The sequence below is a fragment of the Coturnix japonica genome, chromosome 23, assembly GCF_054131305.1.
Source record: "Coturnix japonica strain WE chromosome 23, WE-NBRP24, whole genome shotgun sequence".
Classification (NCBI taxonomy): domain Eukaryota; kingdom Metazoa; phylum Chordata; class Aves; order Galliformes; family Phasianidae; genus Coturnix; species Coturnix japonica.
In genome coordinates this window covers 5,794,997-5,809,280 of record NC_140685.1, presented here as the reverse complement: position 1 = coordinate 5,809,280, position 14,284 = coordinate 5,794,997, and the positions used below count along the sequence as shown (strand labels likewise).

At 45.9% G+C, this 14,284-nt stretch overlaps 1 protein-coding gene across 6 annotated transcripts in view; it reads right to left on the bottom strand.

Annotated features, from left to right (window-relative positions):
• RPTOR (regulatory associated protein of MTOR complex 1) overlaps nt 1–14,284 on the bottom strand; it is a 112,977-nt gene that overhangs the window by 28,768 nt on the left and 69,925 nt on the right. For 3 of the 6 annotated variants that reach the window (XM_015880020.3, XM_015880022.3, XM_015880024.3), the window contains 7 exons: nt 13,885–14,076; nt 12,499–12,639; nt 10,401–10,518; nt 8,940–9,080; nt 8,403–8,561; nt 2,217–2,335; nt 1,802–1,870 (listed from right to left, as the gene is read on the bottom strand). In XM_015880020.3, the coding sequence (XP_015735506.1) occupies nt 1,802–1,870; nt 2,217–2,335; nt 8,403–8,561; nt 8,940–9,080; nt 10,401–10,518; nt 12,499–12,639; nt 13,885–14,076 (939 nt within the window). The remainder of the gene's footprint in view (nt 1–1,801; nt 1,871–2,216; nt 2,336–8,402; nt 8,562–8,939; nt 9,081–10,400; nt 10,519–12,498; nt 12,640–13,884; nt 14,077–14,284) is intronic. The other 3 variants (XM_015880023.3, XM_015880025.3, XM_085522502.1) reach the window with 1 other exon arrangement.

Below are 14,284 nucleotides of genomic sequence, written 5' to 3'. Positions count from 1 at the left end.
ATTGCATTAACAGAGGAAGCTTTAAGATGACCAAGCTTCAAAACAAAGCCTTTTTCCCTGTATTCTGTATCAGCCAGAAGAAAAGGATCTGAACATCCAAGTACTTTACTTAGTGTGAAACAGGGCCTCCTTTCATCAAGGAAATCAACTTTTGGGCAGGGGGCCCAGGCTGCTCCCAGCCATGTGCAACCCAATCTCCATGAGCACCAAGGAAAGGTTTCATTGTACAGCCAACACAAGGTAATAGTTAATAACTTCCTTGATGTGACAGACAATTCCTGCAGCCGATCCGGGCTCACACCAGCAGGAAAGGATGGATTTGGGGCTGTAAACCCTGACAGCACTGCTCACAGTGGGAGCTCTGTCTGTGATCTGAAGACTCATCTTCCATTTTGGAAAGCTGCTAACAAGATTTCACAGGAAGAAACCATTTTAGAAGCTACCTAAGGCGGGTGGTACCTGCAACAGCAAATGCACAGCATCATGAAGTGCACAATGACCACACGTGCATCTGCCCAAACCATTGGATTACACATTTAAATGCAGTCCTTATGCCACTTGTGGCTAACAGAAGAACAAATACAGCTGAGAACAAATAAGCTTCACTCACTGAAGCATCCCCAGATGAAAATCTTCACAAATGGGGATGTTTTTATTGTTTTGCAAAACCATTTGAAGAGCCATTGCCTCAGAGAGCAGCTGTCTGAGAAGCAGAGCATGAGATGTGTGATATCCATCCACTTAAGCTTTTGGACTCCTTCCCGTGCAAAGAATTTAGGACCAGACTTCTCAGAACCAGCACCCAATTTATCAAACAGTCACAGCATTCCTACGCACATCACAGCACAATGATCAACATTCCTGCTGGCTAAGCAGAACCACAGCAGTGCTGGTGGAGAAGCTGCAGGGCACCACCGCACCTTTATTAATACTAATCCATCTCTTTCCACTAGCAAAGGAGTCAGTCCTGAAAAAATAGTTAAGTCAGAAAAAGCAGATCCATTTCCTTTTATAGCCCTTTAAGTCCAAGAGTCGGACTAACGTTTCATTTTGCAAAGAGCCTTCCAACATTCAACACCAAAACAGCTCTGTGCAGCTCGAGCTGAGATGGAAATCTTTTAACTTCTCTTATTCACCTTCATTTGGAACCTGATGCCTGACAGCAATTTGTTGTACAACAGAATCACCAGGGGAGGACTGACCTCACCGCCCCCACTGTCAGAACCATTCTCTATCCCCAAATACAGACGTTTCCAACTCGCTGACACGTATGCTTAAAACAAAGGGAGGAATTTAAATAAGTAACTATTTTCTCAAGAGAAAATCAGATTGAAAAGCAAGAAATCTCTAAGGTGTTAAAATGGTGGTGCACAATGCTGGCATCTCTTACTGCACAACTTCAGCTTAGAAGCCTCAACTGAAGATTCAGGGTTATTCATTAGAAATCATCAGTAAGAGACGCCATCTCGCATTGGAATGGCTCATGGTCTGGATGCTACAGCAACTACAAGAGGTGGAATCCAAGCGCGGGGAAGGGCTGCAGTCAGAGCTCTGACACCGCTGCTGGGCATGGGGAAGGCAGTTGGTGAGAAGATGTTCTGGGGTGGCCTGGTGCTTCGCCTCGGGAGGAGGTGAGGGTGCTCCTCCAGCTCCCCAAGCTGGCAATTCCCAACAGCAGTGATGGCAGCCTCCAGGGACATCTTGTCATCCTTGGAGGATGAGATGTGATGAGGATGGTGGTTAGGCGGGTAGGCCTGGCTGGGAGGTGAGTAGTGGCAGGGGTGTCTGCATGCTGACTCACATGTACTAGTTCACCTGGATTGGAGAGCCGTTGTGGCTTCAGTCTGCAGGCCAGTCCCACTTGCATAATCTAAATCGGTTTGCAAACGGATAATTTAATGAAGGATATCGAAGGTTTCTCCCAGGGACTGATAAGTATACTTGTAAACAAGACCTGCTGTCTAAGGTCTGTACCTAATTTACAATCCCAGGCCCACCCCCATTTATTTATTCTACCTGAGCAAGACTTCACACGAGCGTTTATCATCTCAAAACACCACAAGCTCCTTCAGAAACTGATCCAGACTCAACTAGGATCACTTACCAGAGCCCTCCAATGGACCCGTGCAGCTCAGCCTACCTACCCCTGTGCCTAAGCATGAAGAAAATCAACATACAAAAGCCAGACGGACACTCATGCACACAGAAGGGCATACCTTGTAGGCAATGCTATTGAGAACTTTCATTGCCAAGTCGGAGACGTCAGGATAGGGGTCAGCAGCCAGGTGAAGGAGTACTCTCCAAATCTGGGTATAAACACTGTTGAAACTCACGCCTAAAATAACAAAAAAACAACAAAAAACAAATCCCAGGAACATGACAAACCCGTCAACTCAAACTCTTTCATCTTAGGTGAGAAAATTCATCAGAACTCTACACATCACAATGACATCTAAGAAAACATCAAGAGAAGAGAGCTCACAAACACCTTACGTGGGCATTCTGCCTCTTCTTTGTCCCTCTTTGTGAACTCTTTGCAAGAGTTGGTAAAGTGAGAGTGGCAGGAAGCAAAATAAAGACTACTTGAATAGGCTTCAATCAAACTGCCAGTCTGCTGTGCCCCTGCAGCAAGTAAACTGAAAAAGCCAAATGGAGCACCAGACAGAGCCTTTGGAGCTCCTGAGCTGAAATAATACATGCAATATGTAGTCAGGGGCTGCTATTTGGATGGTTACTTTTATAGCTGCTTTAAGGATTAAGACTCCGCTTGGCTGTTCAGGGCTTTAAGTATTCTACAAGTTCACTAAGTGCTAAATCTTAAAGTGAAGCTCTAAGAGCTGCACCTTTGCTAAGCACAGAGCCTAACTCAGCCTCTCCTACTGACGTTTGTGTCAATTCCTCAATTGCCAATTTGTTGTTTAATGAGAATATCTGCAGTTTGCTATTCCAGCAGAAGGGACGGATGGATTTGAGTACAAATCCAATTAATAAGCATTTGTAAAAACGGACATAACCCAGTTGAACATTTAATTTTGCTGCTTTTAGGTGCATCTTCAATATGTTATTCTTCCTCTTAACCCCCACCGAGCGTAATAGGGACAACACTGTCCTTTGGGAATCGAGCCATTTGGACAATATTAAAGCAGTGGCACTAACACACACACACAAAAAAGGAACAAAAATAGGGATTTCAGATGAGTCACAATCAATGGTAAATGACAGATCAAGCTGTTACTGCATTTCCTTCCGTGTTTCTGTAGGCATCTAAATATAAAGCGTTAAGTTGTGAAGACAGGGTTCCTTGGTCAGCAAGCACCTCGTGCAGCTGAACCTGATGCTCAGGCCAACAGAAAACAGACACGGACAGTTTGGTTTTAAACTCAAGCTGAAGAATGCAAGCAGTGTGCAGTTATAAACTTCAGCAGTCCGCACAGTGCGCTGCCATATGGCTGCCTGCGCCAGACAACCCAATCCCTCCTCTGCCAGAAAAACTCCCCAGCATGTGACAAACGTTCTGCAAAAAGCAGAGGCGATAATCTCACTCCATCCCTCCACTTGACCTGCAACACAAAGGATCTTTTACCCGGCTGACGTGTGAAGGATTTCTCTACTTAAGAGTTTCACGTAGCGGCCTCAGTGATGAGTATTTATGACAGCACCGCTCGGGCAGCAATGCCCGTTTGCCATGGGTGACCCATACAACAGGGTCCTACAGCTGAGCCTTTCCAATGCAAGCAGGGCACAGGGTGATGATCCCAGAAAGCAAAAACCACTGTCAAACACAGCACAGTCAAAGGGCACCGATATGTCATACGTGGTTGATGCTGGCTGAGGAACATGCAAGGACAGCATGTGTAGGTTCAGCAGAACTGACTTGGAACAGCACAGATCCGACCTCAGGTTTTGGCTGTGGTCACAGCTGGCAAAAGTCACTGTCTTTCTCACAGTTTCTTTATCTGTGTTTGAAAATGTCAACACACAAAATCCCTGTGCAGAAGAGGAATGGGCCTCCCAGGCAGAAAAAGCCGCGACGTAGCACTGTCTGTCCTTTCAGGCTTCTGACTATTTGAGACTCACTTCTGCAACCTGGAAGCTGCTTGTTAGCAGGAAAAGCAGAGCTGGGGGCACACAGAGCTATGGGCTATGGCAGGACAGCAGCCCTAGAGCCAGGCAGTGACACACCAGCTGAGCTCAGCATCCTGCCCCTGTGCGTGCTGTGCCAGAAGCTACGCAAGAAGCAGTGGGGATCTGAATGGTGTGGACCCTTTTAGAGCCCTTGAAAGGCAGTAAAAGGAAAGGGAGAGAAAGGAAGAGTGAGGAGGTGCTCGTCAGTTTCTCTGATAACCACCTCACTCGTGACGCAGTCATGAAGGAGGAAAAAAGCCAATAACATTGTTTATACATCTAAGCGTCATGAAAAACAAATTTAAAGCAGATCTGCGCCAGTGCAATCCCTCATTCACTCCGCAGCCTTTGGAAAGAACAGAGGGAATTTCTACAAAGGCTCAGCAGCGGGGCTGGAGGACTGCTGCTTTCTGCCCCCCCTTCTGTTAATGCTGTTCTGTGCACTGATTCAGCCCGGTGACACATCCAACACAGCTCCTGCAGGAACCCAAACGTGGATTCACTGGGATAATGGGAGGCAGCAGAGGCGGCAGCAGGAGCAGCAGCTTGATTTCATGTACTGCACTGAAACGAGGAAAATATCCACGAGATGCAAACAAAGGGCCGAGCAAGGGGGACGGGGGTGTTAATTTAAGCAGACAGCTCTGTAATTAGTCAGGCTGATTCAAAGCCAGTTAAATGGACCTTGCAGTATAGATTTACAAAATGATTTCTCTCAGCTAGGAATGTCAAAAATAAATTGCCTTTCTTCACTGACGCCTTTGATTTCGTTTGCACGCACGTAGCTCCCAGCTCAATGTGACAGCTGGCATCACATCACTGCCCCAAGGAAGGGACCTGGCTGAGGTCACCGAGCACATGAAGTGCAGGACCACGTCGTACTAACGCTTCTATTTACCTTTTCTGTTTCACCAAACTGTGATGGTGTCTCTTTCTAACCCTGTTTTATAAATCACTGCAGTGACTGTAAGCCCTGATCTCTGAAAGATGCAGTGCTCACCCAGCACAGCAGCAAAAGCTGACCAATGGCTGAACCCACACTGCTGTGTGCCTCGGACCGGAGGCAGCTCTGCTCCTGTATGTTCCAAAAACACATTGGGGTTGGTGTGTAGTGAAAGCACATAGCTGGAATACTTCACACTGAGCAGCACCTGAGGGCTCAGCTATCTGGTTCCCATCAATACTGATTCCAGTGCTTTGTAAAGCAGCATCCCATATGCTTCTCCACTTCCCAGAATGACTGTAGGTTCTGCAGGAGCTCTTCCAAAGGAGAAAACATCAGAAATTCAGATAGCTTCCTGTGTTCTACCTCAACAACCACGAGCAGCAGCTCGCTCCCCAGAGCAACAGCAAATTGATTTTTTGTGCACAGTGCTGACAGCCTGCAAGCTGCCATGGCCAGCCCATGCCACTGCTCCCTGCCTGTGCCCAGTGAGGGTGTGTGAGGCCAGGGCGAACACTGGCACATCATGGAACCACAGCCACAAAACCAACCACGCTGCTCTGCTGCCCACTGCCGCATGCTGGGATTTCCCTCCCATCCCAGTTCTCTACTGCCTTAGCAATGCCATGAAGGGCAGCTGCTGCCTCACGTAGCCGTGCAGCAGCACCCAAGCCTTGCCCTGGTTCCACCATGCTGCTTCCATAGTGCAGGGCAAATAGCACAAGCTGAAGGGCAACCTCTGCAACAAGTGTCCATTTCCAAAGCCCACTCAGATCCCTGTATTTTGCCATTTTGTGAGGTCCTGCTTATAAATAGCACTGGTTAACTGATTATTTCCCACGACAGTGAATTTAAATATAGTGCCTAGCGAGAGAGGAGGCTCTACCTGTCCCAGCAGCCTTCTCTCCTGCAGCTCACTGCCCACCTACACCTCTCGCCTTCGTCATCCTCACTGCAGTCACCTCCTGCTGCGGGTGTTACTTCAAGGCAGCTCTTCAGAATGGCTCCTGTGACACAGCAATCAGTTTCCTGCCCCCAGCTCCCCTGCTGAAGCAGAGAAATGCTCCCCTGCATTCACTGCTCCAAGGTTTCCTCCTCTTCCTTTGATCATTCCTTAATATAATCTTTCCAGTGATGCTCAAAGATTTTTAATCATGCAATTTAGATATGAATAATCACCTTCAAGGTATGCAAAGCCCTCATCTCAATACCTTTTCTTTTGTCATCTTAAAACTAAAAAATTAAAAAAAAATAATTAAAAAATACAATCCAGAACGCCAAGATTAATTACTTGTCTTATGGAAAAAGAAGCAAGGCTCAGCTTCCCATCCAAAGTGGTGTTTGTGTGTTGTGTGTTAACTAACCAAACCTGGCTGCTGCCAGCTCAGCCACACATGGGCCAGAAATCAGTCTTCTGGTAACCCAAGGTTGCTTGGGCAAGGACAGCATACCCAGAGACCAAAGGTACCTGCTGCCTTTTCTGGTCACGTTTTGTTGGTAGGAAGCTGTTTGTAAAATGGTAGAAGAAGGTGCCTTGTGTGTGTGGGAAGAATTACATTGTATGATGCCACAGTGTCGGTAAGTGGATAGGCTGATCTAGGAAAATCCTTCTAGAGCCACATTCCCAAAACCACAGGAGGGGAAGAAAGCCCTGAGCATCACTGAATCAATGTAGGGAACGCTGAGTACTGAATGCAGAATAAACTGCAGTTAATATTTTCTCCTTTTATTACCACAGACTGGATTTCTACTTTGGTTTGATTCTACCCATGTACCCAAAGCACCCTTTTTACTGCTCTCTCTGTCCCAAACACTTGGGGCACTTTCATTACTGCAGAGCCAAATCACTGTTAATTCTGCTAGAAGATACAGAGCAGAGCAAAACATTCTTTCATTCAGGGCAGGTCCATCACCCCAGGGACTCCTCTAAGCTACAATAGGATTCTATTCCCCGCTAGAACTTAAAGACCTTCACCCCAAGGCAGACGGGCACTTCTGGAACGTTACAGGCTAGCTGCAGCTGCTACTTGCAAAGTGACAAATACCCACAGCAGTGTTAATCTGAGCCTGGGCTGGCTGCACAGCAGCACTGAGGGCGGCTGGAGCTGATGGGGTTTTGAAAACTCCTTCCTTGGGGACCAGAAGAGAACAGTCTGAGAGATGGTGCTTCTTCAGTAGGAATGAAAAAAGCCCTGGCTTTCGGGAAGCAAACGCTGAAGGTAATGGGATTCTCTGCGAGTTATGAATTTTAAACACTTCTATAAGCTGTCTCGTTTCCAGCTGGCTATGAGCTCTTCTGATTAAACAGGAATGAGACAGGCTTCAGAGAACTGCTCTTGCTGTTTCTTTAGGTTTTCCTGACGCACCTCCAGTCGATCTCTAGAGCTTCCAGCACAGTTGGAAAAAATAATCTTGTGAGACTTGCACAAGGCATCACACAGACACCACTCAGCACCAGAGGAACTGAGCAAAACCAGCTTCTCTGGCTTAAGAGAAATTTCCTAATGCTTCTGCCACGCTTTAGAAGATTCAGTTTCACTACTTACAACCAAAAGCAAATGAATCGATCAAGTTTCTAATGAACGCATGACTTGAAACTGGCCACTGGGCCTTAAGGTCTCACAAATCACAACCCAGAATCTTTCACTTCAGGAGGGTTAAAGCACCATCACTTTTTCCAGCCAATGAAGGGTAGAGCAAAGTGCTTCCTCAGCCAAGGCAAGCTTAGCATCAAGGAGCACTCCATTTGCACTAATTTTTTGAAGGCTGGAAATAGTCAGTTTTTGCACAAAAGCAAGTTATGGGAAACTATCAGTCTGTTTTTGAGACTCACCCTAGGATTCCTTCTTATTTTATGCCTTGTTTTAACAACGTGCATATAAACATGCAAGGAAAATTAGCCAGGTAAGGCTTTCTTGTGAGTTAACACAACAAAATGGTTGTGCTATACAGAAATACAACCTACATGAAAAATAATCGAGAGAAATTGTTACTGCCAGACAGCCCAGCTGCTGCATCCATGAGATGGGGAGTCCTTGTTTTGATTATCCAGGCAACAAAACCACGGTGGACATAAAATCCCTTCATGTGCAACATTTCTGTGCTCGTATTCCTAGGAGGATTGCTGTCTGCCACAGCAAGGCACACACAGCTGAAGCCAAAAGCTTCAGAGCAGGAGGGGCTCTGCTCTGCATATAGCCTAACCAGGCACAGGAACAGCATTTCTGCTGCCATGAGAGCTCTAGCAGGAGCTGAGATGCAAACCTTCCATAAAACCTAGTGCGAACATGCAAAGAAAGGCGACACCAAAGGAAGGGGGAGAGTCTTTACTCACCTATGAGTGAATTCAGAGAAGAGTAAGAGCTGACTCGTCTCATCTTGTCTATCGTCTCGAACGACAGGATGTACTCTTCGTTCTCAGGGCTGCCCAAGGTGCTGCTGGCACTGCTGCTGGTGCTGAGATTCCCAGGAGAAAACGCAACAGAGCTTCCAGCTGCCAAAGGAAAGGAGGGCAGATGCTGAAACAAATCGTGCAGCGCTCAGTGAAGGTGTGGGCAAATCCACAACATCCCCTTTTCAAAAACTGAATGTTTAAATACAGAGTAAGGGTCAAAGAGTCAGAAACGATTCCGACAGTGAAAAACCAATGCGTGTCAGGAAATGGAAAGATACCATCTTGATCCTCAAACACTTAAATCAATATTAATGACCAGTAAATTGAAATTAATTAGGAGAGGGCTCTTCATCTAACCCATTGGAGCTGCCAGCTGGATAATCAAGGCACAAGTTATTTGCACATTGCATATTGGTTTACACATGGCGGCTTGCAAGAGGCAGCATAGAAAAATGACAGAACTTTCTAATCTCTTACATTCTTCATTCAGACTGAGGTTCTGCAAGGATTTGTTCAGGTTCCTGGCTGTGGTAACTGCTCGGATGTTCCCATAAGAGCTGACAGATCGCAGTCGAGGTGTGCACGGCCCATCTCGCACCGGTGTCAAACTCCCACCCTCTGTGGATGCAAAATTTAGCAATTAGAGATGTGACCAAAGGGACCCAGCAAAGACTGAGCTAAAACATTACCAACACAAACAGAATTCACCCACTGTCCATTAAGCATAAACAGAACGAGGTACAACACGGGATCCTCCTTGAACACAACCAGCATGGAACACATTTTCGCTGTTGTTTAGGCTGTGATTTTGTTCCATCCAATAAATTCAGGTGAGCTGAGCCTTGCCAGTGCCTGCAGACTACCCAGAAACACAATGGCTCATCCCTCCAGGTTGATGCTGGGCCATTGCCCAGACGCTGTGCTAGGACACACTGCTACAGCAGACTCCATTTAGTAGATGGCACTTGCAGGCTTCTGTCTGCTTCTGCTCGCTAAAGCTCTGGATTCTTTCTTTCTGGTTGTTACAAAGGCTTATGAAAAATCACTTTCCTGACCAAATTTCAGGCCTAGTTACAGCTTGTATTGAAATACAGATACTTGGATAACTGCAATTTCCCATTTTTTTCCCCCCATATTCATTCCTGAATACACACACAATGTCACAGCTTCTCTGTTTTATTCCAAAGCAGAGATGGCTGCATTATGGTGCTGGGGCTACGCTTCCAGTGCATCCTACTTACAGAGTACTTTAAGATCATTTTGGATGTGGAAAAGCACTTGTATAAATGGTAAATAATGCTTATTTCCTGCAGCAAAGACAAATGTGGAACTTATTTTCTAATATGATTAATTTATTCAGACAATGCGGAGATTAAACGACTTGTTGCAGAGACAACACATGCTATTGCCTCCAGGCTTCTGTTGCAACAGCCCCATTATCTTTGATTATTTCAAATGTCCTTAATATCTAAGGAAAATAAGAGGCCAGCAACAACTTCACTTGGGCTTTTCATTCCCTGTGTAAAGCAACACACAAAAAAAGGATAGGACTATAGACACAAAGCTGGTGCCTTACAGTAGAAAGGGGTACATTGAGTTCATTGCTCTGTTCTGAGTTTCTAATCCTTTAGGTCAACAAAAAACTGAAGGCTCAGGTATAATTTCAGATAAGAAGTCTGGGAAGCCTTTTAACAAATATACTTCAGTTTCGATCTGAAGGGAATCCCTTTGCATTTGGCTGGGTGTTCCGTCTCCACAAGTGAGACGAAGACTCAGCTGAGGATGCATTTCTCCAGGACAAATGTATTACCGTGCTATCTGCCACGTCCCTCAGCTTTGTAGCAATGCTGCTGTTCAACAAATCACCACCAGCAAGAACTCAACTGTCCCCATCAAAATCCTCCCGTGCTGTCTGCCATAAAGACACAGAACACAAACCTGGGGCAGCTGGAGAAGGGAGAGGGTAATTCTTCTCTTCTTCCATGAACTGCAAGGCGACAGTGCAGAAATTGCTCTCATACTGAACCACCAGGTGACTTAAAGCCACCACCAGCTCCTATGGAAAGAGCAGAATAGAAAAGGTATTCCATTGTTGTATAGGTCAGAAACAGTGAACAAAAGGAAAAGACAGAACCATATGCCCAATTTTTACTGATACAACTGGGAGACCATCCAGACTAGTAATGAGAAGAAATAAAAATGCAGGAACACTCATTAGCAATAGGCAAATTGTCTGATGAGCTGCTTTGGCTTCCTGCGGATCTGCTTCACACATACCCACACCCTCTGCTACCACAACGAGAAACTAAATCAGAACTTCTCTAATAGGCCAAACACCAGTGAGACAGAGCACATTTCCTTCTCCCAAGATGAGCCAAGGGGCACTTCTCCAGACAGATACTGCTGCAGTGGGCTGAGGGTCTGCTGCCCTACCTACACTTTCCCTAATGCAGTGGAAAGGGAAAAAAAAAACACTTGAACTTCTAAACGCATGAGATGAACCAATGACAAAGATGATGGCAACTTAGCTCTATTCTGAGTGAACGTGACTGGGAATGGCCTTCTATTCTGCAAGGACTTGCTATTTTTATTTTTTATTCTTAAATTATGGAGACTCAGGTCCCTGCGAAACCAACCCTTTGACAAAATTAACACCCATCTGTCACCGAGTGGAGACGAGGACACTTTTTATGGTTGGCTGGGAGAAGCATCGATTTTCCCTTTGCTTCACAGGGATGATCTGAAAAAAGGCAAAGCCTTCCGTTTCAAAATTAATTCTTCACAACAAGTCCTTTATATCTGAACAGTCTGCCACTGCTCTTTGATTCTGCCTGATATTGTCAAACTGATGCTGTGTCCCAGAAACTACTGAATTAATGCCCAGCTCCTGTGTACTCAAGCAGCAGTGAGCTGGGATGGGTGCATTCAGCCTGCAGTGGCATGGCATGACCCCATCCTTGTGCCATGCAAACAGCGAGCCAAGCTTTTGCCCCACAACCTGTCCTACATTTGCTCTGAGCAGAAGGAAACAGTATTTGACATGTGGACCTTGGGGATGTGGCTCAGCTCTCCCCCGAGGAGCCCTGCCCTGACCTTCACGTCAGCAGCCAACATGAGGACCATGCCACGCACCCACAAAGGACAGTCTGGCCAATCCATAGCCATTTCATTCCCATAGGTGCAGCTTAGGAACACTGAATTACAAGGGTGGGGAGGGAAGAGGTGGTGAAGTTCAGACCCATAGATAGGTAGTATTTGCTGGGCGTGTGGAAATAGCCAAAAGGAAAGGTGGAGAACCAGCATTTCTCACTGTTCTCTGTTCAGAGGACGAAACTCCAAAATAGAGATTTATGAATCTCAGAGCATACAGTGGGACACGCAGTTCTCTCTTGAATTAAATTGATAAATGTTGGAACAAGACAGCAAAAATTAATCCTCACAATGCTGGTCGGTGACAACCTGTCAGGGTATTGATGTTCCAGTTAAGCAGACACGAGCGTTAGGACATCTAAGTGCATCCCATCAAGAACAATCCAAAACATCAAAAACTGTTTAATGTTCTATTGTTGTACAGTGGTGCATCAGAAAATAACACTCCAGAATGTGAAGAATTCCTTTGAACCCATTTGTCATCCTTCCTTACGGTTTCCAAAAGCAACAAGATCTGTTTGTGAGCTCTCATGTTCTCTTACAGCCCTCTTACTTCCCTCTCCTCTTCCTCCCCTTGGACCACTGCACACTCCATGTTTCCTGCAACAGATTGCTATTTCACTGAGGTTGTGTAATGTGAAATGTTTCAATCAGAACAGGAACCAACAGAAGTGTGTTAACAGACAAATCCTTTAACGACCTGAAAAAGACTTCACCGTCACCACTCTCCTTCCTTACCTCCATCACTGCATTCTCTTTAATTTAAAAACAACAACAAAAATAAGAATCAGTGAAAAGTCTATTAAGTAACACACTCTGGTTCAGCACAGTGCAGAGCTTGGCAGAACAGCTCCACCAAACCACTGCAGAGCTGCCCTGTCCCTACCTTCCGAACCATGGGGCTCCCATCGTTGATGAGCTGGGCCAGCATCATGGCCACGTTGTGGTCGATGGTGGTGGAGTGGTCGGTCCGTTCAGCTGAGTTGCCCACGAATGTTCCCAGTGCAAAGACGGCAGCACAGCGAACCTGGGAGAGGGAAACATTCCTCATTATCTTCCCCTTCGCTCTGGCCTCAAGTTTGCCATTGGGAGCTCTTATCCCCACAAATGGTGCCTCTGGAAACCCAGGCTACTGTGTCAAGTAAATAGCGAGGGCTGAATGGAAGCCCACAGAGACTAAGAACCAAACCAGGTTCATCAAAGTGCTGAGTTATAAGTATTCACAGATGAAGGAGTGCATTTAATTTCCCAGAATATTCAGTGACCTTCCCATGGGTGATTTTTCCAGTTGATACTGCCTAGAATATTAATTAATAGGAATAAGGCATAGAGGGAGTTACGGTTGGCATGTGAATCTCTTTAACAAGAGCACTGAACTCCAGTCTTCAGTTAAGGGCATGCAGAAAGGTAACAGAAGTTGGGAAAAAGAAAAAGACAGCAGCTGAAATCAGGGTAAATTTTGCCAGATCACACAAAGAACGGAGGGATCAGATGGCTGGGTAACCTTACAGTCTGCCTTGGCAGAGAGTGAAAACAGTGGGGATACAGCATAATCAGCAAGTGCAGGATGTGCTTCACAGAGCAGGAATGGTCACCCTGGCTCCTCAAACAGAGGTGCAGATGTGTCATAAAGACAGGTCGACCCGACCGCTGCACAAATACGGATTATAGAACGTGGGAAAGATTAGGCAAGAGAAAGGAGGTAGGAGATACAGGAGAGAAAGACTGGTGTAAAAGGGGAGCTAATCTTTAATGACTGCAAGTCAGCAGTGGCGTTTATCTCCAGGCTTACTTCCACACACCACGTAATCCCAGCAGGGTCTGACTGGCTCTGTCAATCACAGCCACGCTCTGCACAAGAATCTCTGCTCTCTTGAAGATTTGGTCACAAGAGTAAAATGCATTCAGTTAAAGATGTACTTTCTCATGTGCCAGGAGAAGAACAGTTTCCATACTCGGATAGAAAGATGAGAGGGTTTTTTGAAACACAGTGAATTTTGGGACGCTTTTGTTAAAAAGCCTCTGATACGCAGGCAAGTGAAAAAGGGGGTGCCTCCTTGTGCCAGTTCTAAGATTCTGAGCCTTGGGCTGTATGAACAGCCCCTCAGTAGCTTCTCTCACAGGCCTTGTGTGATTTGAACCATCTCGAAGGAAGAGCAGTAAGATACAGCCATAAAGCCCTTGAAGACACTGTTTTTGTAAGTATTTCTGCAGCCTGCTTACACAATTCTGACAGTCCGGCTGGTGTTTGTTTAAACAGTTGGTTTCTTACCTCTGGGATTGGATCAGAGAGGAGGCTGTAGAGCTTTTCATGAGCGCTGTCTCTCACACCGCACCACCTGGCTGAGTCAAAGTTCTGCCAAATACGCCCCAAACAAATGGCCACCCACTGACGCAGGAGAGGATGTGGATCGTTCAACTGTTCCAGGCAAATAGCAATCAGGTTTCCTTGAAGGCAGGCTTCCTAAAACACAAATCAATGCCATTTATTTTGGTTGACAGCTTCCCACCTCATCATCAAAAAAGAAAAAACCAGACCAGAAACCAGGTTATATACTGATCCTGTTGCAAAACACCATTTGGAAGCAGCACAAGGGCAAAGTATACTGCATGCTATAGTAGCAAGTTGAATAGGTCAGCATTAGAAATACTTCCTGTAACGCATAAAACCT